Genomic DNA, 26,036 nt, shown 5'->3' with positions numbered 1-26,036 from the left:
ATTATGGAAAATTGTGTTAACTCTTGCAAATCCCTCTACAACTATAAAAGTACAAATGAGATCGTCCCTGCTGTTTCAGTCAGGCCTATGAACCTCAGAGCAATAGGATATTTATAAGAAAATTCCAGACATAGCAGTGGTGCCGTGATCCATATGACCCAAAGTTTCCAGTCTTTGTCTATCCTCCTGTCTTTAAGGAAAAACAGAGGGGCGTAAAATGAAAACTTGGAAGATCACAAATCATTGTTATGACTCATTATAATGAATGATTTGTGCATTGCTTTCTGGAATAGTTAGGTTATGTTCAGGGGGAAAAAGTAATGTTCCTTTATAATTTTCACCACTTTATGCCAATTTTCTAGCAACTGTCTTTCCTGAAGCAACAACAATCTTTTTTCCACACCATCCTGGGTAATGAGTGAGTTTTTTCAGCTGGAAGAGTTTGCTGTGATATAAAGGTGCAGCTTTACATGGCTGTTGTCAAGACCCTGTTAGTGCTACAACTACAGTATTATGTTCTATTGCTTAAAACTGGGATGTCAAGTACTTGAACTTTAGTAGTTTAAAAAACGTATTTAAAAATAAGAAAAATAATCTCATTGCATGGGGCTATTTGATTCTACAAAAAAATAATCCTTAATAGTATGAGTTAGAAAAATAAAAATTAATCTACTGAAGCCTGAAAATAACTGCTGTTTTTCCACAACATTGAATTTGTGAGAACTCATTTCCTTTATATTTTTCTTATTTTCATACAATGAATTAATAGGGTATATTCATAAGTATCAAAGGTTTCTCCTTGCTTGCTAGAATAAATTTTAGTGTTACACCAAAATTTATTTAATGCTTTTTTATCTACCTCTGGACTCTAAAAGAACTGGCAAGCTACAATTTGAACACACAGAAAACTTTTCTTGCAGTTAAGTGAATACATTTTTGTTTTGATTTTTACAGAAGTGCACTGTTTCTGATAAATTGAATTGCAGAATACAGGTACTCCAATATTTCACTACTTTTTCTATAAGTCACCACAGCAGTGAAAGTCATAGTGCTTCAGAGGAAATTTCATCCTTAACCTGCCATGCTGTGTCCTACTGTATGTTGAGAATTGCTGAGATCCCTCAGCACTGATCAATAATGAATTCTATATAAGCTGTAACATTGGGCACAGTTGGGTGGGTAAGAGTTAAGTTTCAGTCTTTAACTCATAATTTCCTTGTTTTGCTCATTTAAGTCTGTATGTTTTTCTGTCACTTAGCCATACAATTTAATAGGAAAAAAGTAATCTTCATGGAAGCAGCACATGCATAGTGGATAATGTCCATATTATGTGAATTAGCTATTAGTCATTTAAAGTCGTTTGTGTGTTAATGAGAAAGGGCATGTGAGTTAACATTTTCAAATTCAGGGTATTTAGCTGTATTTTCAGTAGAGTAAGTCTGGCTGTATCCTTTCCAGTATTTTAAAAATCTCAGCCACAATATATTAATGAAATTGTTTCCCTTTCAAATATTTTCCAGAACAAAGTTAATACTTCTTTCAGCAACTCCTGCTTTGATTTTGGCTATTCTCCTCTGAAAATGAATTTGGATTTCTGTGTTTGACCATTTCTTTCCTTTGGGAGAAAAGATATTTTTCGTTATCTTTCTTACTTTGACCATAGGGAGTAAGTGTAATGTACATTTTGTCATGGTTTGAAAATTTTTTGTGCTAAATTGTTTTAACACTAGAAAGAAAACAAAACAAAAAAAAAAGAAAAAAAACTACATTCAGCGATGATGGGATTGATCTCATCAAAGAACTTAAAATGTTAATGGATACTGAAAAGTATTGAACAATCCACCAAAAAATCCTCCCCTACATCTTCATGCCAGAAAGCCACAAAAAATTCTTCTGCCCTCTCAGGAGAGGTGCTGTGAGATTTCCACCACAGACATGAAATCAAAGCTTTGCTGAGAAAACCGTGTAGAAGTACTTGGCTCTTTCTATAAAAATTGTAGAAGACCATTACTTTTTCCAGTGGCATCTAGATCTTTATTACATTTTCTGAAATGATAAGGGTTTTAGAGCAGTGCTTACTGTTAGTATTTCAGGTAGTGTCCAGTAGTGACCTGTAAATGGTCATTTGAAGCCTTTCTATGGCTAATCAGACACGTGTTTGATTTTACACAGCTGTGTTGAGATTTGCCTTTGCCTCTCTTTGGAGTAATGGAGAATATTCATACCTTTTAAAGGCAGCAAAATAACTCCTCTAATCTGGTGTCACTTAACTGTAGGTGAAATGTTCATACTTACATTTAAAATTTTTAACAGCTCTAATTTGCAGAAGCTCAATAAAGGGTCATAGATGTAATGTCACAGAACACAAGAGTTGCTTTCCAGCAAGAGGTCAAGACAGGATATACATTTTTGTAATAGAAGTTAAACTGACATCAAAAAATGAACATTTTTTAAGCAGGCACATGTTTCACACTGAAATCAGCCAAACCACATTCTCGTTTTTCCCTGAACTGAGACTGCATACTGGAGTCTTAATATAATTATCATATAATATATGATTTCTTGTGAAAGGTCTTCTAGTCATTAGTTTATATTCCTCATCAGTTTGTCTGTTATTTCTCTATAAGCTGTTTAGAAGGAAAACATGTAAGACTTTATTCAAAACTAATGAAAACCAGATTTCTTCTGTTGATGTCTTAGGCTATGAGTGGCTATTCATACTTATAATCATACAAAAAGCTCCATCATCTCTGACAATACAAAATTATTCCTTGTGGTGCGGTTATGAATGATTTCTCCAGTTTAGATTAAGCTCAAAAAAGTCCATAGATTTTGGGGGGTTGCTTTCACTTAGGAAATAGAGATCACAAAGGTTTCAGAAATAAACCATCACTGTAAAAAAATTCAAAATGTTCTTTTTCCCATTCCTGGTTTCTGCAGATTCTTCCACCAGTGTAACTAAGTGCCTTATACACAGGAAGGTGTAGACACAAAACAGGTAGTGCTTAAATTTGCCTATTGCTTTTACAGTCAGCACATCCTGGCTGATCTTGTTGTGTTAAGATCACATGTATTGCACAATGCTCCACACAAAATACTGCATGATCTTTCAAATAGCTGTGTCCCTTTTATGATCTCTGCTGTCATCCTATGTCCTGCTCAGAACTTGTACCTAGGCAGCCAAAGCAAAGCCTCAGTAACAGAATTGTACCTTGCATGTAGCCACAACACCTGAGCTGCTCCTGCTCTGGCAGGGCTTGTGGATAGGCTTTCACACAGAACACTGGAAACATTTCGAAAGGATAATAAAAATATGGATTGTTTACATGTCCTGTGAAACTGGAATTCAAGTGTTCTCAGTATTTTTCATCCCTGAAATAAAGTGGAACTTGCACATTCATGAGGTTTATCTGAGTGGTTTTTGGTGTGGAATTAAAAAGGTTTGGTTTTCACTAGTTTTGTTGTTGTTGTTTGGAGCTCCCCCTTCACCCACTCATGGTCATTGATAGAATTAGATTATTAAAATGTTTATGGTTTGAGCTTAGTTTCTGTTGAATTTCTTCCTTGGGAAAACATGAAATTATTCATATGTAAATCCTATTACTAGTTATTTTTGTTATTATTTTGTAATATTACCAGGGTAGATCTGTATTAAACAGTTAAATAGATTAATGTGACTGCTTCTGGTCAAGTTATTTTTTTCATTAATATTTTTTAAAACTACATGTAAAGAAAAATTTCCTTCTGATGTTATAGCTACTCCATGTTTGTCCCATGAACACAATGGAAGTATTAATGCAGGTGAAAATAAATTGGATGAGTTCTTTATTAGTAGCTGAAAAAATACAGCTTTAATGTCTAAAAAATTAAATTAATAAACTTTTTTTTACTGTACTGCATTCTTTTTCCCCCTGATATTTTTTGATGGAATGATGTGTTGCTTAGTTTGAATATAAAGGCAGGAAAGAGGGGAAAGTCATCTATAAAAGGAATAGGAAGTACAGGAAAGATTGAGTTCTTCTGATTGGTGTGCTTTTCTCTGGTCTAAGAGTCACATTCAGACAGCTGGCTGAGAATATCAGTGAAACCTAAGCTTTTAAGATGTTAACATTTAAGATGTTTTATATTCAAAATGCACTTCATTCAGGAAAAACATTTGTTAAAAATTATAAGTTCAGAGTAAGCTGTGAATGGTAAGTTCTCATCATCGAGGCTGAAAGAATTTCAACCAAGTGTTTTATGAAGGTTTAGATAAATTGCTTTTAGCCAATCTAAAAGGAGGCACCAACTGGTGAGGATCTTATTGGGTCCAGTTTGATCAGAGCAGCCAATGTGTTCCATCTACATTCTGCTGTAAATTTCTGGGTCTATTGATCTAGCTGTGACTTTTGCCATGAACACACCTGTATTCAGATGTGGGCAGTTGCTCCTTTCTTGTCTGCTGGTGGTGGTTCCTCCTTTTGCCCTACTTATTTTTCATGGCAATTTCTGAGATATTTTTCTGAGACAAAGTAAAAATCAGAGGACAGAACAGACCTGGATTGCAATAAGGCAGAGATCAGGTATAAATGGACACATTTATGAGGTGCAATGTTTGATAAACACATTTTAAATGTGAGAAATCATCCATTTCTGTTTGGCAATTTTTTATTTTACCATCACAGTTGAGAGCTGATGTTCTAACTGATATAAAAATTAACTCTGCAAGAAAGCTTTCAGGGTGTCTTTACAATTATTTCCATTATTACTATTCTTTCTTTTTTTTCTTGTTAAAAAGCCCAACAAATTCCTCCAAAATTCAAAGGGCTGAGTAAACTTAACAAACATCATTAATTCCAACAAAATGAAATTTTTTGTCATGAAGTTTGAAATAATTTTTCATAATGCTTTACTACCTATGATTCTGGTTTATTTCTGTAAAGTAAATATGAACTGTAAGAAAATTCAACCACAGAAATCTAACTACCATAGATATGAGACAAATCTAGGACTAGTATGGTGTATAACTGGAATAAGTTCTGCTCTTTGCCTGTTCTTTATGTTACTACTTAATTATATTCTTATATGATTTTCACAGCTAAATAATCATCAGAGCTATACTGAAACACTCAAAATATGACCTCTGCAGTAGCAAAACTTGTATCTTTTGCTTAAAATAATTAGACTTTTTGTGATTTGAAAAGTAATATTCAGGTCTTTAACAGCTCCTATGATTTACTGTTAAAATAAGTGTCAGAATTATACTCTCAACTTAGTTATTATCCTATAAGTAATGTTAGCAACTCAAAGAACTTGAGCCAAAAAATGAAATAAATTATATTATTGAGGTCCATTTTCCAGTCCAAAATTTTGCCTGAAATTTAAACATCAGTAGATAACACTCATAGTAACACCTGAATAAATGTTTAACTTAACAAATCAAATTTTTTTTTTAATGTAATGCAGTTATTTTTTATAAGCATGTGAACTGTTAAATAATGTATGTTTATATAAAACTTCAGACTATACATTTTTTATCAACATAAAAGGGTGAGGTAAATACAGTTAGGAGTGTATGGAATCATGGGAATTACTGAAAGTGCAAAAAACTGTACATGTTTTCAGTTTTCCAAAGACCGTGCATTTATTTAAAAGTTGTTTTAGATTTAAAGTTGCACAGATATTTTAATTTGTTTTGTGGTTATGCCATGCAGTTATCTTCTTTATAGCATCTATATACGTCAGTTCCTAAGTTTATTTGCTTTGGTACTGCACAAACCCCAACCATGAATGGAAATGTTAGGAGCTGTATTCAAAACTGAGTAGAACATATGACAGAATCCTGCTGAGATGTGCAGAGAAGAAAAAATACAGCCAAGGCTGCCACTCCTTGGCAAGCCCTGCAGCCTGGTATAAAGCTTGGTTCTCTCAGTCAGTGTTTTTCTTTCCCTCTGAACCCTGTGGTTGAGAAACTAGTCAGCAGTGCTGCCTAAAAACAGCAAGAAATTCTGGAATTTATGCATGAGGGTATGGTCTTTGCAAACCCAGTGGCAAGAATTTGATGAGTCTAGACTGCTCCATGTCACATTGTGGTTGCCCTACATGACTGGGACTTAAATGCTCATTATGTGCTTCAATCTAGATATGAAAATACTGATTTCTTCCTTTAAGATGACTAAAAACAATGTCCATATTAATTAGAAAGCTTTCTCCAGCCCAGATCAGTAAATAAAATGGGGAGGATTTTTAGGTAACATTGTGGCAAACAAGCTTTAAGCACTAAATAACTGGATAAAGTAGTAGCAGACATCCACAAGGCAACTTTGATGAGATATTCAGCAAACAGAACAAAAAATTTACCATATTATAGAAGGATGTATGAGAATTTTTTTTTTTTCAGAAAGCACATGCATCTCTTTGTTCTTCTATATATATTGATTCTATTAGAAAAATTTACCTAGAGGATTTTTTGCAATAGGAATAGGGTCAGAAAAGCATGGTCTGGACTGAGAATTTTATTGAACTCAGAGTGAAATTCTGGCTGTTAAAAAACAACAGGGACTGTGAGGAGTTAGGCATTGGGAACAGATGCATATGTTTATGTAGAGTTATTGCTCTACAACATGATGCATCACTTGTTAAATGATAAGTGGTTTGGAGAACTGGTGAAAGAACTCAAGTGTCTTCTATATTATGGAATTTCAGGCAGAGCCCATTGAGACTTATTGATCATGACTTATTGATTAGGACTGTTACAACCATAAAAAAAATGTTCTCTCTTATGCTAGTAAAATAACAATAATTTAGTTTTATTCAATTCACAAGTGAAGTTCTGGTGCTGATTAGTGTGGGTAAGTTAAAATATTTTCATGGTTTTAGATCATCGTTTTTCAATGCCTGTTGAATAGACCCCAAATCCTCAAACAGTTTTTACATGGTTCCCACTTTTTACAGAGATTCCAACTATGTGTCTTCTGCAGGGAACAGGGAAGGACACCAATGTCCTCTTTTTAAACATTATCAGGGCACTTTGGTATCTAAAGAAGCTACTGCAAAGGTACTGTTCATTCAAAGGGAACATGGAAGACCAAGCCCTTTGGACAGCTGCTACAAGCCAGAAAAGGGAAATGCGGGGTCCCTCCTGGCATGGGAGATGGATGTGGGGACTGCAAGGAGCCAAGGGGACAGGCAGTAAATGCCTGGTCCTGGGTAGGAAGAGGTAACCTGGGGTGCAAAGTGCCTCCCACAGCTCTGTGAGCATTCCAGGGATGGGAGTAATCAGCCCTGCATCATTCTGCCCAGAAAGCCAGGAAGCAGGAAAATGACAGGGGAGGAACGTTAGCCTGATGCTCATTTTTGAACTGATAAAGCTTGCAGTGAACACACAATGTTTTGGAGTGTCCAGTGACTTCTGATGCTTCAGGGATGCTGGTAGTCAGTAGGAGGTTGTCCACCCCAGCCCTGGAGAAGCATTTCTGCACATATGGCTGTTCAGCAAGCCACTGAGGGCTGCTTGCCATCACACTTCAGAATTATTAGATCAGAAGTTAGTGTTCCGATGGTATTTAGAGGGGAATTTATCTTTTTTGGTCTAGCAAAAGCTAAAAGGATACAAGGCAGCCATCCAACTTTCAAAAATGCATGAAATTCAGTGGTTTTATAGTGCTTTTAGAAAGGAACGGATTTGAAGCAGAGAAAGCCATTACATATCCCCCAGTTGTGTTCATTCCTCTAAACAATCATTAAAAACAGGCCAGGTTGGGTTTTTTTTAAGGGAATGCTTTAGCTCTTCTGTGTTATTAAGGCTACTAATAGAGGCTGCTGCTCCTATCTCCAGCAAAACAAACAAACTTTTTTTTTTTCAGCTTTTCCCTGAGCTTCTTATAACAAGTTCTGGTGATCAATTAGCTAGTTCATTAAAAAGTTATACATGATTTTATTGAGGCAAGCAATTCTGAATCAACGAACCCAATTCGCAGATCTAGGTTGAAGCACATAATTGGCATGTATTTTAGAATTGCAGTTAAAGCTATAAAATAGATTTACTAGGGAAGGAATGGATCCAAAAACCCTAAAGGAAGGAATATGTTATTTGTGTGACTCAGTGTTACAAATGGACTAATTTAATACAAAAGTCTTATCTGTATTGAAACAAATATCTGAAATAAATTTAAAGCTTCTTTGACTTAACTTCTTTAGCAAGAAGTTATCCTTCATCTGATAAAACATAAATTACCTACAGGACCATTGCATTTTTTATGCCATTACTTTCATTATTGCTATCAAAGACGTATTTTTATTAAATCGTTTAAATTCAGTTGAGAAGTTACCAATGTGTAAGCTCTAAAACAGAATTATATAATATGTTCGCTATGTTGTTGAGATCCACTGTGACTCTGGAATTAAAGCCCCAGTTCAACAAACAGTTTTGCATGCACAATTCAGTGGGGAACCTTACACATGCAAGTAGGACACTGCTGAGCATTTGCAAGGGGAAAAGGAGCAAAGTGCATTATTCAAAGGATATTTTAGAAATAGTGATGCTCTTTTGAGTTTCCAAGGAGGCCAAATCAAGAAAAAGAATTTGGTTTAAGAAAACTTAATTTTTAAATACTTGGAAAAAGATGTCACTGGTGAGTTTTTGCAAGTTTCTTTAAGAAAAAGAAAGACGTTCTTGATTTTGAGCTGAAATGTATAAACAATCAAGTCTTAACTATATTAAAATGTGCATTAAAACTAGGTTCTGTTATGATTGTGATTGCCTGATTGCCACAATGTAAAAGCTTCTGTAGCTGATATTGCTGTTGGACTTTGTGTGATGGCATTGAGGCATTTTTTTTCCAACTATTAGCCTTCCCAAGGGATCTTTTCAGACAAAATTTTATGCACCAGCTCTTATTTGAGTGTAAGCCTATTGAATAGCATTCTTCTCTCTGCCAACTTGGCAGCAAGTTCTTGTGCTAATAAAAGAGGTTACCCCAGATAGAGATCCCAGATGTGCCTGAACTACTTTTATTAGGACTATGGAGGGACTCAGTGTTTCCTTCGAACTGCTTTCAAAAAAGGTGTGGGCTTGCCTTCATAATTGCCCAAAGAATTGCATCACTAGAATTTTTTTTTTCTCAAACTGAACAGAATTTTAGAAGTGTTAGCACAGAAATACTGGTGTTCAAAACAACGAATATCTTTGGCCACAATACAAATGTTGACTTGGCCCTACTGAATTCTGTGAAAGAGGAGAAAATTGTTGTTTAACCTTGAGTTAAAAATACCTTGGTTCATTATCTCATATAAATGAGATTCAGTATCGTGATCAGAATAAGTGACAATTGATGTTTCTCAGAACAGCAGTATACCTGTGGCATTCTTGACTGTAATGTGAATTATTTCTTGAAACCATTGTGTTGAGTTATTGTTGTACCTAGTGATAAAGCCAGTATAGTGATTGCCTGATGTGGGGCTATTTTAGACTGGAATTGCCAAAGCAATATTCTTTTTATTTTTAGTGGTTTTTTATTTGGTAATTAGCAATTTAAAGCAGTTATGTTGCTAAAAATTGATCTAAATATCTCCATTCTATTTACTTGAATGTGCCAGCTGCAGTTTTGAAACTGAAATGGAATCCTCTAACTGAGATACTTAGTAAAATAATATAGTTTGTTAAACTCACTGTTGCTATCCATAAATCATAACAATAAGAAGTTTACAATCTTAAATCATAATCTTGATTTTCCTTTCAAAGCCACAAGCTTCATGTTAAAATTTTTATTGTTGTCAAAATGTGAGCAGAGAAAATAAGGTTTCAATCAGAATAATTCATTGCTTGCTTTTATTGTTCATCTTATTATTGAATTATGAAAAATGAATGGTGCTCTAATATCTGATCATGTCTCTGCTTGATTTTTGCTGTAATTGTGTCAGATATAAAAAAAAGAGCAACATACAATAGTATTCAATTTCAGATTTTCAAAAGCAGGGTTTGACTCACATTAGTTTCAGTGGACTTTGGATCAGGCACAGGGTTAACAGCTTATTTTTCAAACAACTAGAAAGAGGTGTAAATGTCAAAGGTGATAGCTATACTGTGAGTTCCATAAACTACAAAAAAAGTTACTACTAAAGCTCTATTTTTCTTTGGTTTAACAGCTTCTATGAAAACAGTGTTAATAAGTATATCAGGAACAGTATATAATAATGAATCAGAGACATAAAAAAAAATCTTTAAAAGTCCTTTTATATAATAATTGGAAAGTTAAAAGTGACTTAAAATCCCTGACTTCTCATGCTGTGATGTAAATTGTATTTTTTTTAGGTTCCAAATTCAAAGAGGGAAAACTGATCCAACCAGTTACAAGAGCCTGGGGGATTGTTTTAAGACTATTTTCCAACGAGAAGGGTAAGAGTATATGTTTTTAAAATTGTCAATTTTATGTGACCTTTCTTAATCACCCGATTTCCAGACATTAGATCCTCTTTATATTCCACTCCTTTTTTTTTTTTTTTTTTGCAATTGCAAGAATTTGGCAAATGTAGTCTTACATAACGAGCACTATTTGAAAAGTCTTGATTAGTCTAAATTAGACTCACAATGCCAATTTTGGTTATTATAATATGTCAAAGAATGCACGGCTGTAAAGAGACACTGGTGCAAACCCTGCTTCAGCACCAGTGGCATCAGTGTATTGCTGATATATATATATATATATATATATATATATATATATATGTATCTTCACTCTTGTGTCTTGTCCTGTATTCTGAACTAGCTCAGGCTGAATCTATCAAGTTCTGATGTTTACAAGCTCTGATGAAATGGCATTGCCAGTTACCTGTGGCAGGCAGACAATGTTTCCAGGACCTGTAAGCAAAATTCCACTGCTTTTTAGTTTGACAGAATATGGAAAAAAGAGTTATGTTCATCAGTGTACTGGCATCATAGGTTACCACTGCCCTAAGCCTGAGCTCCTCTAATGGAGTTGGGTTCTGATCCAGAAAGGCATTTAAATACAGGCTTAATTTTATGAGCAGTCCAGTTAAAGCCAGTGAATGTAATGGGATCAATCATATGCTTAAAGTTAAGCCTGTTATCCACAGGAGCTCTTTGGAAGCTAGCCTTTAATCAAGGTAACTAATTAGTAAATCCCAGCTCTGAGGAGCTGGCGGGCTTTCCATAAACTTTTTAAATACAATAGCAACCCTTTTTTTTAATCCATATATCACAGAAACAATTTGATTAGAAACAACCTCATCAAGTCCAACCTGTAGATCATGAGTTGAACCTATATATTCATCAAAATGGAACAGTTCCTCTCTGTAGTGACACAGATGCTGGGTATGGAGGCAGCATGGGTGCAGTGAGACATTGACTTCTTGCATCCACAAGCTGCACTGGAAAAACAGAGGTTAGATGAGCAGTGAAAATTAATAACTGGACCAGTTTTGTTTCTTCCAGTGAGATTTAGCTAAGCTATACTACCTAAGTACTTCCATATAGAGCTGGATGGTTTGAAATGAGAAAGCAGGGATGTACAAAGAAGTTTCATTAAGCTGTTGAAAGAGGAAGTTGTCCCAGCTGCCCTTATTAGTTGTAAATTATTTTTGTTGAGAGATTAATGTTGTGTTTTTTCACTACAATAGACATTAAAAAGCTTAAAAGCTAAAAAGATTTCACACAAATGATAATCGGTGGCTTTTGAGGTTTTCTGGGCTGTTTATGTTAACTTCTATTGCTTCTCGAAAGAAAAATATTGAAGTATTAATATTTACAATAATGTGGAACTATTTTTAAATAGAAAACTAGTTTCAATATTTAAGTCAGTGGGTATGAAAGCAGTATTTATCTCATCCCAATTCATTAGTGTTTCTTATATCTGGAGAAAGAATCTAATTCAAGAGACACCTTCCAAAGTAATTGATTATTCATTGTTTTTGTCCTGTGGAATCCTTGTGCCCTGACACTGGAACTAAACCAGAGTATTTTTTATGACTGTATCAAGTCATGAATCTGTGAGCAGGAAAAAGAAGATAATTACATGAAAATATTGTATATTTAAATCACAGTTTAGCAGTGGATTGCACGAAATTTCTGTTGGGCAAGAGCTAATACAGACTTTTACTTTCCTGTTTCAAAAGCAGTCAATACTGATCTATACAAAAAGCAATTAATACCTGTTTTTCTCCAGGAAGTGACACAGAAGCAGACATTCACATTTAAACAGACATCAGTAGTAAGAACTAGGAAAAAAATGAGAGAAATAGCTCAGATGAAGTATAATGTTAAATTTCAGATAAAAATAAAAAATAAACCAGTTAATCCTGAAAAACCTGTTTGACTCTGTGAGTCTTTCATTCCTGTCTGCACAAGCTGTCCAGTTTTCTGGAGCATGGTGATTGTGACAACTGTGAAGGAAGTGAAGGTGGAATGTGAATTATTTTAGTTTGTGGAAACATTTAATCCTGAAAACCCATTCCTTTTGTGACCACAAAACTATGAAGAAGAGAGCCCCAAGAAAGGGCTTCACATTTAGACACTAAGCAAGTTAAATCAGTGTATGAGGTGTTCAGGCTCAGGTGTGTAAATCTGTGAGGAGGGTATAACAAACTCATTCATGCCTCATATTTATTTCATATTAGCAATATGAAATACCCCTAATGGTAGGTGGCATTTTCTGAAAATACATAAATATCTAAATCTATTAAGAGTTTAGGCATAAACTAAAGTGGAAAAAACTTAACTAAACTGAAAAGGGTTTAAGCATCTTTCTCCAGCATCTGAATTCCCCTTTGACATCTGTAATTTTATGTTAAATCGACTAAAAAAACCCCATAACTAAATAAAGAAACACAGTGGGAAAAGAAGTGTTACTAATGATCTGTCCCTGAAAATGTTTACATTTGGGAATATTGCTTATGCTGATTTGTACTTACATTTTTCAGTAGTAGCAACTAAGGTAAGCCTGAATGTCAAGGCCTTGTTTAAGCAAGACACTTCATCACGCCTTAATTTTTTGACCTTATTATGTTGAGGTTAAGTATGCAGAATCAGCTTAGGAAAAATTTATTTTTATAAACACATATGCAAATGTTTCATTTGCTGCAGTGGCTCTTACTGAAAATCGACCAGTAATATGTTTTTACAGTATCACTGCAGCAATCTGGAGATATCATGGAAAGCTTCTTCATCACAAATAAGAGCCAGAATTCTTCAACCACCCCTCTTATTTTGTCCTCATTACAATGAAAAGGACAGAGGAAATAATTGTCTAACCACTAACAGAACACTGTCATTTCAAAGAATCAGTAAGCTCCTTTCTCTTTACAAAACACTAGAAATATTTTAATAAAACAAAGCAAAATAAACAAAAACAAAAATCAAACAAAAGAAAAACAAAACAAAACAGGAAAAAGTCCTGCAAAAATTCCCTACCCTCAGACTTTGAATATCTCTTTAGCTGGAAATAAATTTTCTTCATGGGGAATTAAATTCTTCAAAGAAGGATTCATCCCTTGAACTCTTTTCTTGTCTTCCAAGAAAATGGGAGCCACAAAACATAAAATTTAATTGAGACTCACTAAACGAAGGCCCAGTCGAGCGGAGCATTAAAGGTCACATAACTTTCTTTTAAAGGAGGCAGAACTATTAACTTCAGGGGTTTTGTGAACTTGTTTTGGGAGCATCCAGTCACTACCAATTGCACAGGAGCTGCAGTGGTGGGAATCCTCCCAGGTGATGAGCAACCTCTGCTCAGCTGGATTTGCTAGGAGCCATGCAGTGAAGGTTCTCTGGTTTCACTTATGAGATGATGCATGAATTGACAGATCTTTGACAGTGAGGTAAACCCACCAGGAGCATATCTGTTTATTGAGGAGTGACAGCTTTATAGCCAACATAAAAATAATCTGATGCTTATTGGGGAAAATCTTTGGACCCAGGATTAACTCAAACCATTAACAGAGAAAACTTTTCATTCTCTGTAGATCCTACAAATAAGATCTTTGATTGTATAAAATGACTGATTTTTATATCATTGAGATCTTTATTGCATTTGTATTCACTTGATTTTTTTTTTGATAGTGACTTAAGTTGGAATTTGAAATGTAAGAATAAACCAAAGTTCTAGCTGAATGTATATGTTGTATCTATATTAAAGACACATGGTGTTGTGTCTCATATTAAGAATGGAAAATTATGCCCATCTGCATTGTCTTAATCTGCAGTTACAGCATTAAAATGATGGATGCTTTTATTTCAGTTCTGTAAACAACTTTGTTCTTATAAACTTGGATTTTCATGGGCTCATAATTTTAACAGTAAATGTTCTGGATTATAGTTGAGGGTTTTTGGAGGCACTCAGTCAAGAAAGCTGTTACTTTCTCAATAATTTGTTAACTTGCCTGAAATAGGAAGAGTAGTAGTGTCCTGTCCCAGTTTTATAATTCAACACTTCAGTACAGTTTAAAGTGCTTGTTAGCCTTTCTTAGAGCTAGATGGTCCTGGGAAAGTGCAAAACACAATTGTCATTAATTTGAGACTTCATTACTTCTGCTGAGCTATTTGATTATTTATGTTTAATTTGGTTTGGGAAGGAGCAATTACCTCCACATTTACACAGTCCAATAGCTTTATAATTATTCCTGTCTTGTTCTCAGCACCACCTTACCACTCTCTTGTACCTATAATTGTCTGTATGACCACACACACCTTTTTTTTAATAAGCAGCACCCTGACTCATGCATTAATGGGGTTATAAAGCTGCACAAAACTTGTCAGCTATGGGTGGAGTAAGTGGGAGAGCAGCCAAGACGAAGCAGGAGCTGGATGAGTGCAGAGTCATCAGCAAACATGCTGAAGCTGGAGGGCTCCTGGCTTATGTGATATCAGTGATCATGCATCAATTAAGGAATTTGCCAGCACTCTCCTTTGTCTTGGTAACAAGTGTTTGAGAGACTGCAGCAGTGCTCTTGAGGCCAGCTCTCCCACCTGGCTCCAGAAGACACTCTGCTGCTGCTAAATGCCAGCAGGTCAGGGAAGGAGGCTGGCAGAGTTTTCAGCCATGCAGCAAGCACCAGTCTCTGGCACTCACCACATCATCACTGACCATTCCTGCTCCCAAATAACAGTTGCACAAGATGCAAATACTATCCTTGACCTGAGGCCTTCAGTAAAATGTCCAGCCAGGAAAGTGTGGCATTGTCAGTCATACCAAAAATCCCTGTTCCCAGTGTGCATTTATGAAGGAGAGATTAATTTCCACTTACTGGAGGCATAAATTCTTGTGGTATCAGAAGACCAGACTTTAGGCTCTGCTTTCAGTGCTCTGAGGGAAGCAGAAGTTGTAGATTAAGATGTTATTTCCCACATAGCTGTCTCCCCACTATGCTCCACTCCTTAGTTTCTTGTTAGAACTTCAGACCAGGAGGAGCAGAAGTGAACTTGGACCCATGACTGCTTGCTACATTCAAGAATCTTATTTCTTAGTGACTCGCCTCCACTTACAGTTTCAGAAATTGTGATCTTGCAAACTTAAATACAGGTACCTTTTCTGCCTCCACTTCATGAACAGTAACTTCCACTTGAGCACTGTCTGCTAGCACTTGTACTCCAAGAGAAAAAAAATCTATATATAGATCCATCTCTCTTCCAGGCCTACTGCCTGTCTCACACTTAACAAACTCATAATACTTGTACCAGGCTTGCTAAAATGAGCCTGAAGATGCTAAAAGAAAAAAGCACACTACTCTCCAAAATGTAGATCTGTATATGTCGTGATGCATCCCCATAGTTCATAGTATATTGCTAATTCTTCTTCTTTTCATCTGTCATTTTGTAGAATTTTGCTGTGGATCCCATTATTCTATGTTGGCATCTTCTTGCCATACTATTGTGTTTATTGCAGCCTTCACTAAAAACCTGTACTTCAGAGTATCACAAATAATTCTTACATTTCTGTGTAAAATAATATAATCCAAAACGTAAAGTCTCAAGTTTTATAAAAAATTGTTGAACTGAGAATTCTAATTGAAATTATAAAGGACAACATAGTGGCTTAAACTGGGAACATGTGTTAAATCTGCTGGCTTTCATGAATAAAATTAATGTTTTAGGGCTGAATCTTTAAACCCCCTTTCTCACTTTGCACATCTTTAAAGAAGAAATACTCGCTGTTAGAAAAGCTAGAATTCATATATTTTCAGGGAGCATGAGCTTGCAAAATTTAGATAGGGACATAGCAAGTTCTCATAGTACATCATTAAATTTATCAGCTGTTTAATCAGTACATTTATTTTTGACCACAGCACTCCTCAGCAGGTGCCCTCATGCCTGTGCAGTTTAGGATCCACATGGCCCTGTGGGAAATTGGTTTCACATACATGCAGTGACAAGAAAAATGATGCCTTTGCATAGGCAAGGTGCCCCACAATCATAGAATTTTCTTCTGGCTAATTAATAATAGTTCCTTCTTCATAATCCATGACACATATATGCAGAGTAATAGATCTTCCCCTAAAACTGTGTTTATGCCAATTACTCTCACTTTAGCCCTTGGTCTACATGGACCTATATGCAATATCTGATCTTACTGTTATCAATTTCATTGTCTCTATTTTATCATCATTTTTATTCTTACTCTGAATGGGTGCTAAGCCATAAAATTTATATGATGGTATAGCCTTAAATAAAGTAATCATAAAGACTACTTTCAAGATTAAAGGAATGCATAAAATTTGACTGACAGAATCTCCCTGATAATTTACTTTAACATATTGATTTATATCATACTCAAATTGTTTTACATCAAATATGGCCACAAAGGAGGCATGTTTTGTGTATTTATATGAAGGTGATGTGAGTCATGCTTTCTTTTGTATACAACCAGTTCTTAATCCAGTGCCAACAATTCTAAGTGGCTGGATACTTTTGCAACACTAGTGAGTCACAAAATAAAGATGATACTTGTTCTTTTAACCAATGGATCTCAAAACACTTCACAGAAGAAGGAAGTGCCATTACCTCAGACGTACAGATGGGGATATTGATGTGAGCCAAGGAGAGTCAAGCAGATCAGGACTGCAGCATGCACATGGATGGTTCTCACAGATACCACAGCCTGATACCTTGTGGTTTATTTGGCCCATGGTTGCAGATTAATAGTAAAACTCTGAGGAACACACGTGTTGTACACAAAATTGCATTATTTGATACAGGTTTCTAATTCAGAAGTATTCTGAATGCTTAATCAGCAGCTCATTTTATGAATAGTTGTCTGAGGTTCATGGATGTAGTGGCAGGTTTAGGCCTGAAGCTGGATATCCTGAGTGCAAGGCTACTCCCTGTTCCACAGACCAGACTGTCTCCAGAGCCAGCAGTGTTTACTGATGTTACTGTCATGAGGTTTTCATCATCCCATTCAGGCAAGAATTCTCTGCTCCTGACTGGATGTTCCCTACCCCCATCTTCATATGTTAACACTTGAAAACATAAAAAAATGGCTTTGGAATGTGAAAAACTTAATGTGTGTAACTGTCTGAAATAGAGTAAAGTTATAGTGGTGTAACTAAGGGCAGCATTTGACTAACCACATTTTTATTACAGACGGACACACATTTTACTTGCAAAATTTAATCTGGTATATATGGCAACGCAGTAAACAAGAACACTCTTTTAAAGAGGATCACTTCTGAGAATCATGTGCTTTAAAGATGAAACATATGCTTATTTATTTCCCATAGGAACAAAACACAATAGAATTATGTAAATCTTTAAAACGTCTTAGAAGTAAATGGGCCACACGTTAACTGGCATTAGTTGTTATCATTTGCTAAGGCCACTGGAGGTACACTCACATTGGGTGTCTGATTTGCATTTTTTAAAGGTTCAAGTTGTATTTTTTATCAAATATTTTCATGATCATAATTTTAACCTGAAAGATATGATGTCTCAAGTACTTCTGTTTTCTAATACTATAACATAAATAGAACTCATTATAATGTTAGTATTTATAGCAGTAGCTCCCTGGAATCAGATGACTGCATCAGAAGAAATTTATATTAAAGAAGTAAAAAGATACCTACAAGAATTGTTTGCAATCAATTTTAATCTATCTACTCGGAGGGTCAAGGGAACGAAATTGTTTAATTCTTATTCAAGGATATTTGTCATTTTGCCACATTAGGTTCCTGATGGTTTCAAACACCATGTTTAAATAGATCAATGTGATAATTGTGCTTATAATAAACCTTCTGTTAGGTCTAGTGTGTGGAAAACACCATACTATGCTTTATCATCAAATTCACTGAATTTGTTTATGTTCTGAAAGTGAAGAGTATGTCTGCCAAGTTTGGCAGCCCAGGAAAATGGCCATGAATTTCTCCTGCTTCAGTAACTGGTTCAGTGTGAAAGTCTGCAGTGTTTTCCACAGAGGTAGAACACTATGATGACATTCCCTGGCGATGACATTCCAAGCAGAGGTTTGCTCCTTGATGGAGACAATTCTGCCTGGCACTGTTCTCCTCCCTCAGGCAGGGGCATGATGCTGCCTCTGAGCCCTAAAACCTCGGAGCTGCTGTGCTGGGAGCCACCTAGAGTCAGGAAACTGGGAAGAGCACAGGCTGTACTGTCCTTCTCCACGGCTTCCTGGGCTCCTCTAGGGCTGTACCAACAGCTCAGCTAGTGAGAATCTTTCAGGCCAGGAGCCAAGTCCCCTCAGAGTTTAGTCACAGCCAGGGCTGCATATCCCCTGAGCAAAGGTTTCAGCAATTACTGCTAAATGGCAAATTAAGCTTAAGATATACCTTTGGATCATGCTGCTTTTTGGGGATCTGTCCCTAAAAAATCATAAATATCTTAAATTATATATCTTTAGTGCCATTAAAGTCTCCATAACTGAAAACTGTATTTAAAACATGAGAAACTGATTCAAACCATGATGGAGAGTTTGGGCGGGGGGGGGGGCTATCTCTCAAATTTGGGCTGGGGCAAGGTTGTCATGCCAGGTTACAGACTGATAAAAAAGTCTGGAATCTATCTGAAACCTCTTTCTTACCAAGGGAAATAGCTCTGATATCTGATGATTGTCAGTAGTCAGCTGTAAGAATTAGCTATTTATCAGTTATGTAAATCTAGCCATTGCATTTAACATTTCAGAGGCACATTTCAGAGGCATAGTGGAGGCACCATGAGGTGCAAAATTAATTGTAGGTACGTGATGCGTTTCTTTAAAAGACAAGTAGTTATTCACTTCTATGTAATTTGGGCTTCTGGTAGCTATTATTTGATAACCTCTTCTTTAAAATAAAAATTCCACTGTATCAAGGGAAAAAAAAGCAATGACCAGAGAACAGATAAATCATTTTTATGTCCTTAGAACAGCTGACTTCACACTTTTATTACATTGTTTGAAATAGCATCTTTTCATCTGGAAGGAATCAGTTTAAAATGTGATTGTCAACACAACAAAACCAGCTTTCTGTTTAAAATGGCTGCTCGTGAAGCTTAGAACCACACTTTTGCCAAGATTTTCTTTACAGACTTTAGTTACTAGAACCAAGAGATTTTAGATGGGATGTTCACAGGAAATACCTGGCAGACAGCATAAAATGCAGAGTAAAGCGTTTTTATTTTAGTTGTAGAAAGCATGCCTGTGAAAATGAGCACAGTGCTTTAGGTCAAAAGTGCTTGTTATTTTTTTCAAATAAAAGTTTCTAAGCTGTAGTTTGAAGTGGGTGAGGGAAAAAATTCTCATTAATTTTTTTTATTCCTGATCTAAGTAACTAAACAATGTACACTTAGCATATTTCTTAGACTATATCTCATACTTACTTATAATGGCACTATTATGTCTCTGTCTAACCTGCATGTCTTTACCTCATTTAAATTCATTTCTTTACTGGTTACATCTGAAAATAGCTTTGTCTCCTTTATGCCAATCCTTTTAATTACTCTAGTCCACGTATTTTTTATTTACATGTAACTTAGGTTGATTTGAACAACTAAAATTTTTGTAACTGTAAAAATGCAGATCAAGAATCAAAATTATATGCCAAACTAAGTACTTTATTCAGTGATAAAGCATTTTCACTTCAAAAATAACTGAGCTTTACATTATATGAATTTGCTCATTATTTTAACTGTAAATTACAAAGATATACTAAGACTATGACTAGCTATTATAATAGGTAGGTTTTTTCAGTAATCATAGTTTTCTTGTTTTCAGGATAGGTTAACAACATATTACTTACAATATTTTTAGTCAAAAATTTGTATTATTAAAAGTGGAGGTTTCTTCAATTTTTTTCCTAATAAATTACTTTGTTTTCTTTTTTAATGTTGGAAGTTAAATACCATTTTATGAGAAACTTTTAAAATGCATCTTTGTTAGGAAGGCAGTCTTTCTGTTGAGCCATAGAGCTGACATGGCAGCAGTTACTGCTGGGTAGTCTGTCCATTCAACCCTGACACCATCACCAGCCCCTCTTCTCTTTGCAAGGTTCTTTACCCAAACTGAAGTCTTCCTGTATATCATGCTTCACATTCTGCAAGAAATTTAGTAATCCAAATGTGGAAAATATACATGCTTAACCATGGAGAAGAAAATATTCCTCCAAAACAGTGTGCCAAATCAAAATAAAAAGGCAATGTAGATAGCTACGAATATTTGACAGTTACATAGATTTTCCATGGAATGCATCTTAAATAAAACAAGATAAAATGGAATTAGCGTGGAGTATGAAAATATTTTAGACGAGTGTGTTTCTGTATAATGCTAACTCATAGTTCAGGGCACATTGCATTCCATATGACTCAGAGAATTGAACTGTGAAAAATAAATAGTTTATTTTGTTTGTTATGTTATTGGCTCCTTCAAAGAAAATAAAATTCGAAATATATATGAGGTTGGGGTTTTTTTTAGTTTTCATGTTCTTTGCTTATGCAACTTAGGGGATGCTGTGGTTTTTTACCCTATAAATATCAATACTAGCTTTAAGGCAATAAAAATAGTTTTATTTAATTCCAAAACTGTCTACATCAAGTGTAGTGTGTGTCTAACACGCTGCATCTCCTTACAGGAATGCATGCATATAAGCACAGATAAACTGCACCATTGCCTTCTGTCTATCCAGCCTAGAGCTGCTTTCACAGTGAGCCAGCAGGCACTTCACAGTAAATTTCTGAAGTTTTCATGTAGCACATGGGGCAATAATTCTGACTGAAGCATTGGCTCCAGTTATGAATACAAGATCAATGATTTTTTTTTCTTTTTTTATATAGCTTGTCTTCAGTGTTTGTCTATTTTTGTGTATTTTAGCCCTGCCTGAACTTGCACACACACTGTTTTGTAGCTGATTGTCACACACTGAGTGTTTCAAATACAGAATGATTTTTTAGGGTTTATTTCATTCTGACAAATGGAATTTTTCCATAATAAATAAACACCTCTGCAGTGTAGGAATTAGGTAGCCAAACCCAACACATCTCTGCTGTTCTCTGTAGCAGTTAAACTCTATGGCTGGGATAAATGCTTCTACAATCCTGCTGCCTCCCAATCTGGGTAGGCACTCAGATCACTTACCATTAAAACATTTAATGAATGTTAAACCTCATTATATTAATAATAATGTATTTTTAATAATAATAATAAAAGTATTTTGTTATTTCTTACTGAAAACATTTCATTTCTTAATTAAACTCTTCTTTTTCATAATTTTAATCCCGCATTAACTAACTTTATATCCCAAAATAATAAATAAATTTTGATAAATGTACCTTCTTTAATTTTTAAAACCCTTTTGCAACAAATTATATATTCCATTTATGTCTTAATTAAAATATTTTTCTGTATAAAATACTTCATCCAAAATGTCTTAAGTGTTTTAAGAGCTGATTTTCTACACCACTTTTATTGGAAACATCATCTATCTTCTGTCTGGTTTTCCATTTAGTATATAGGTATTATTTATTCTTTTGATTGCCACTGTGATTTAGTAGACTAAATCTGGGCTAAATTTTGTGGATAAAAGTGAATTACTAGCTAGTTAACATTTCAGCTTTTGTTTAAAAATATTCTCACTTATATGTATCTATGTTTGAAAATGCAAAATTGTATATTTGCATAATATTTGGATTTTTTTACTGGGTCACAGGATATTAAAGTATTTAATCTCTTTTTTTTTCATACTTTCATAATTAATGGGTAATTTAATTTAGGTGTCAAATTAACTTAGGTTTTCTTTAAGAAGTATGTAAAAGGGCAAAACTTTCAGTTACATTTTAAAAACTCTTGTGCAAATTAAATATGTTGTCACAATTTGGGGAAAAATAAAAAGTCTCTGACCACTTGTGTTAATAGTTGCAAGTAATTAATAACTTTCAAAGCTGTAATATGACAACAAGAAAAATAGCAGTGCATTTTTGTACAAATAGAAATTTTCTTTTGCTGTCTTCAAAATTTTATAATTTTAATTTTATTTAGAGTTGCATTAATAAAAAGGGTGAAATCAATTTAATATGTTCCTGAGAACAAGTGTATTGGTTTAAAAAATACAATAGTCTGCTAGAGAGCAGTTCAATATAGGGAACGTTGCAAAACGATAGGAATCAGTGGCAAGAAAATGTTCTCAGCATCCTGTTTGGGAAAATGCAGTTTTTAAAGTAGGTCTTTCTAAGTTACTGTGAGGGAATGCTTGGAATTTTGTCTTTCTACCGAAAAGGATTGGTTTTCCCTTGATTGTCATCAGTTTGCTAGGTTGTCCTGCTATTTAAGCTATTAAAGCCTGGTGTGCTGCTTGGTCTCAGGTGATCCATAAAAAGGAATGAAGCCTTGGGAAGGTAAACCACCACCAGACTGGCTCGGTGTATCAGCCTTCCATGACGGAAGCTCTTTGTTGAGAATTGTTGGCAATTCCAGCAGTTTCCAACTGAAGATAAGAGCCAGCGTTCTCAGATAATGCCCTCGATCACACACCTGATGACAGACTCCTGCATGCAAGTTTTTTCAGGTGCTATGTTTGCTCAGTAATCCTTCAGTGCCAATCTCTTCTAAATGGTGAGCAGGTCCCGTCAGTAATGGACATCAGCCATTAGGCTTGTAATATTTGTCATAGATCAGGTTACAGCTTTGTTGCTGCAGTGTGATGAATGGATGCTGTTATGCTGAAAGAAAATAAGTGCTATAAATTTAGCAGTCACTACTAAATGAGTTGTTACTTTAGGGGCCTGAGTCGCATCCTTCTGAAGACAGTGGAAACTATTCTGTTAGCCAAAGCCTTTATATCAGGCCTTCAATTTTCTTTCTTTTAAGGAACACAACCCAAGGCTGCCATTAAAATAATGTTCCTCCTTCCTTACTATACATGTGTTTACACCTATATAGTAATTTTAGGGGAAGTCTTACTTTATCTATGTCTTAATGTTGACTTTCTGTGCAAATGTTTGGATTAAATGTGGAGGCATAGAGAGAAGTGACCACAGAACTTGACAGGTCACTCATGAGCTAATCTGAAATGAGATTGAAGGGTTCAAAAACTCATACAGTACTTCTTACAGACTTTTTTTTTCAGAAGCCCAGTAAGTCCTACACCATATTTTGACATTTGTGTTCTGATTTATGCTTTCTTTGCTTGTTGGCATTATTCTGGAAGCTAGTGTGAATGAAGATGTAGTTAAAAAGTTATCAGGGACAATAGAATCTGTCTGTGGCCAAAGTCCAAATTGTGTTTCATGCTTTTTGCAAAATTTTTAAGGAAGTTCAGATAGTATCCCAAACAATTTCTAATTCACTAAAATAATTTCTGGTGACATGAAGATTCTTTTTATATTCCAGGATATAGGAATATAGGTATACATATGAAAAGTAAAGCACAGTTTTAAGGTGTAAACCATACAAACGTTATCCTTTGATTGTTACCAGCCCTGTGTAGACAAGTTTAAGCTGTGTAGGGGCTACTAAAATCTTGCTTCTACCCACACCCATAAAAGTTCTGCATAACTGTTTAGTTACTAGCTAGAATGTTTGCTATAGCAACTCCAATTTCAAATAACCTGATAGATATCCTGCCCCTGGGAGAGGAACTATCATCTTACTATAAGGTACATGGCAGTATGTTAAATGCTTAAATTTTTATGCTTATTTTTGCCTTAAAAAAGATCTCCTCAAGTTCAAACTGCAATTGCTATACAGACCTCATTTTCATACTCTAGCTAGTGGCAGTATTATATAAAGATTTATTGTTTTCCATTACTTTGTAAATGTTAGTGCATCCTTTGTGCTTCCAGTGACCTAAATCAGGTATATAAAAAAAAACAAGTATATATGTACAAGTATATTATGTACAAAAAAAAATGTAGGAAGAGAAGGGTCAGTAGTAAAAATACACTAGAACTTGTATAGCTTGGTGTGTTAATGCTGAGAGACTTCCTAAATGAAATGTATACTTGGGGGATATTTGATAGAGAAGGGGTCTGGGAAGCTGTGATAGTCAGAGGAGCAAAAAGAGGACAAAAGAATTCTGTACCAAAAGATGACACAAATGTACTCTTGTTGCTTTATGTAAGCAATAGTATTTGGTTGTTAGTAGAGAGCAAATTTGAATGCAATCTAAAGTGTGCAGATCCTGGTTCTTATTGCTTAGACTATAAAAAATCTCAAAAACTCTATTGAAAAAAAAAATTCCTGGATCTTTGAGCAGTACATTCTGCTGCTGCTTGCCTGCTCCTCAGAACCTTCTTTGATTCCTTCTGTGCCAGGTAAGTAATTTAATTCAAACTGAAGCTCACATTGCCTCCCAGAGCAGAGCATGTAAATTTGCTTCTGCCCTGCTGGGTGATCATTATATATAGTCTACAGTGCCGTAGGCTCTATATAAACAGTTCACCTTTTCCACATTCATTAGTGACCTGCAAATTTACACATTGTTTACCAAGTTCTTCTGCACTACCTTCCTAAGGTTTTTTCTGGCATATTACCGAAGCCTGTTTTTAAGACAACATATTAAATTACACACTTCTTAATTTTACAGTTGCCCTAAGTTTTAAGATATTCAGCAAGAGAAGCAGAATTTAGTCACCTGTAATTCTGTCATGTAAATCATATGCATGGATTATGGCAACAGATGCCTAACTGGCATTTCTGCAAATCCACATGGAAATTGTATAAAATTTGAATTCAGAGAAGATGCAGAAAGTATCTGTAATATATGGGTTGGTCACTATTATTCTTTTTTTCCTAATTTTTTAAATTGCATTTCTTTCCATTTGTGAGATAGAGTTTTCATTGTTGTAGAAAATGTTCCAGATAGCAAAGGTGAAATGTGAGGATGCCTGATAGCATTCCAGCTAGCTTTGGATGTCTACATTTCCTACCTTAACTGATGCATGACCAAAGCTTCTGCTTCTGTGATTCATATGAGACCACTTTATAAACACCTGTGAATAGAAATTCTCTCACAGGAAGAAGTTAATTAAAAAGTGCTTATATATGTGTAACTATAACAGAAACATCTAAATGACACTGCTTGCCCATCACTGAAAAACAGCTGAACTAAGAATTCTGTTAGCCCTCAGGGTTTGCTACTGACTTCATATGTTTGCTTGACAGTATTTCATCAGAAAAGAAACTAAACTGAGCACCTATTTGTGTTTAGCAGAACTTCGTATAACCCTTAAAACCATGGGACAAAATCTGCTTTGTCCTTAGAGCCAAGCAAAAAGCATGCTTAGCAGATAGAGAGATCATCCTACCCAGAGGACACTCAAACAATGAAGCTGGCCAAAGTGCTGCAGGGAGGAAGATGTGGTCAGAGCACCACCATGTGTGTCCACAAATCTCCACAAAGTCCTGACAGGACAGACCCTGGGACAAAGGGTGATGTTTTACAACTTAGAGTATGGGCAAGGCACCATGACTTGGAAACAGGAGAACAGCTACTGTAAAGATATGGTATGAATGGCTTATGAATAAAGCTGATTATAAAACCAGTCCTACACAAATACATTTCATTTAAACCAGAACATCTGTACCAATAGTTCTCGTACTCTAAAATCCAATATGTGGTTCTATGAA

At 35.2% G+C, this 26,036-nt stretch overlaps 1 protein-coding gene across 1 annotated transcript in view; it reads left to right on the top strand.

Moving 5' to 3' along the window:
* The window catches only part of SLC25A21 (solute carrier family 25 member 21), a 230,537-nt gene that overhangs the window by 160,226 nt on the left and 44,275 nt on the right, over nucleotides 1-26,036 (top strand). Inside the window, exon 3 of the mRNA XM_079307683.1 lies at nucleotides 10,292-10,375. Coding sequence (XP_079163809.1) covers nucleotides 10,292-10,375 — 84 coding nt within the window. The remainder of the gene's footprint in view (nucleotides 1-10,291; nucleotides 10,376-26,036) is intronic.

Source organism: Erithacus rubecula (assembly GCF_903797595.1).
Source record: "Erithacus rubecula genome assembly, chromosome: 6".
Classification (NCBI taxonomy): Eukaryota; Metazoa; Chordata; class Aves; order Passeriformes; family Muscicapidae; genus Erithacus; species Erithacus rubecula.
Note: the sequence above shows the minus strand (reverse complement) of the source record. Positions and strands in the feature narration are given on the sequence as shown.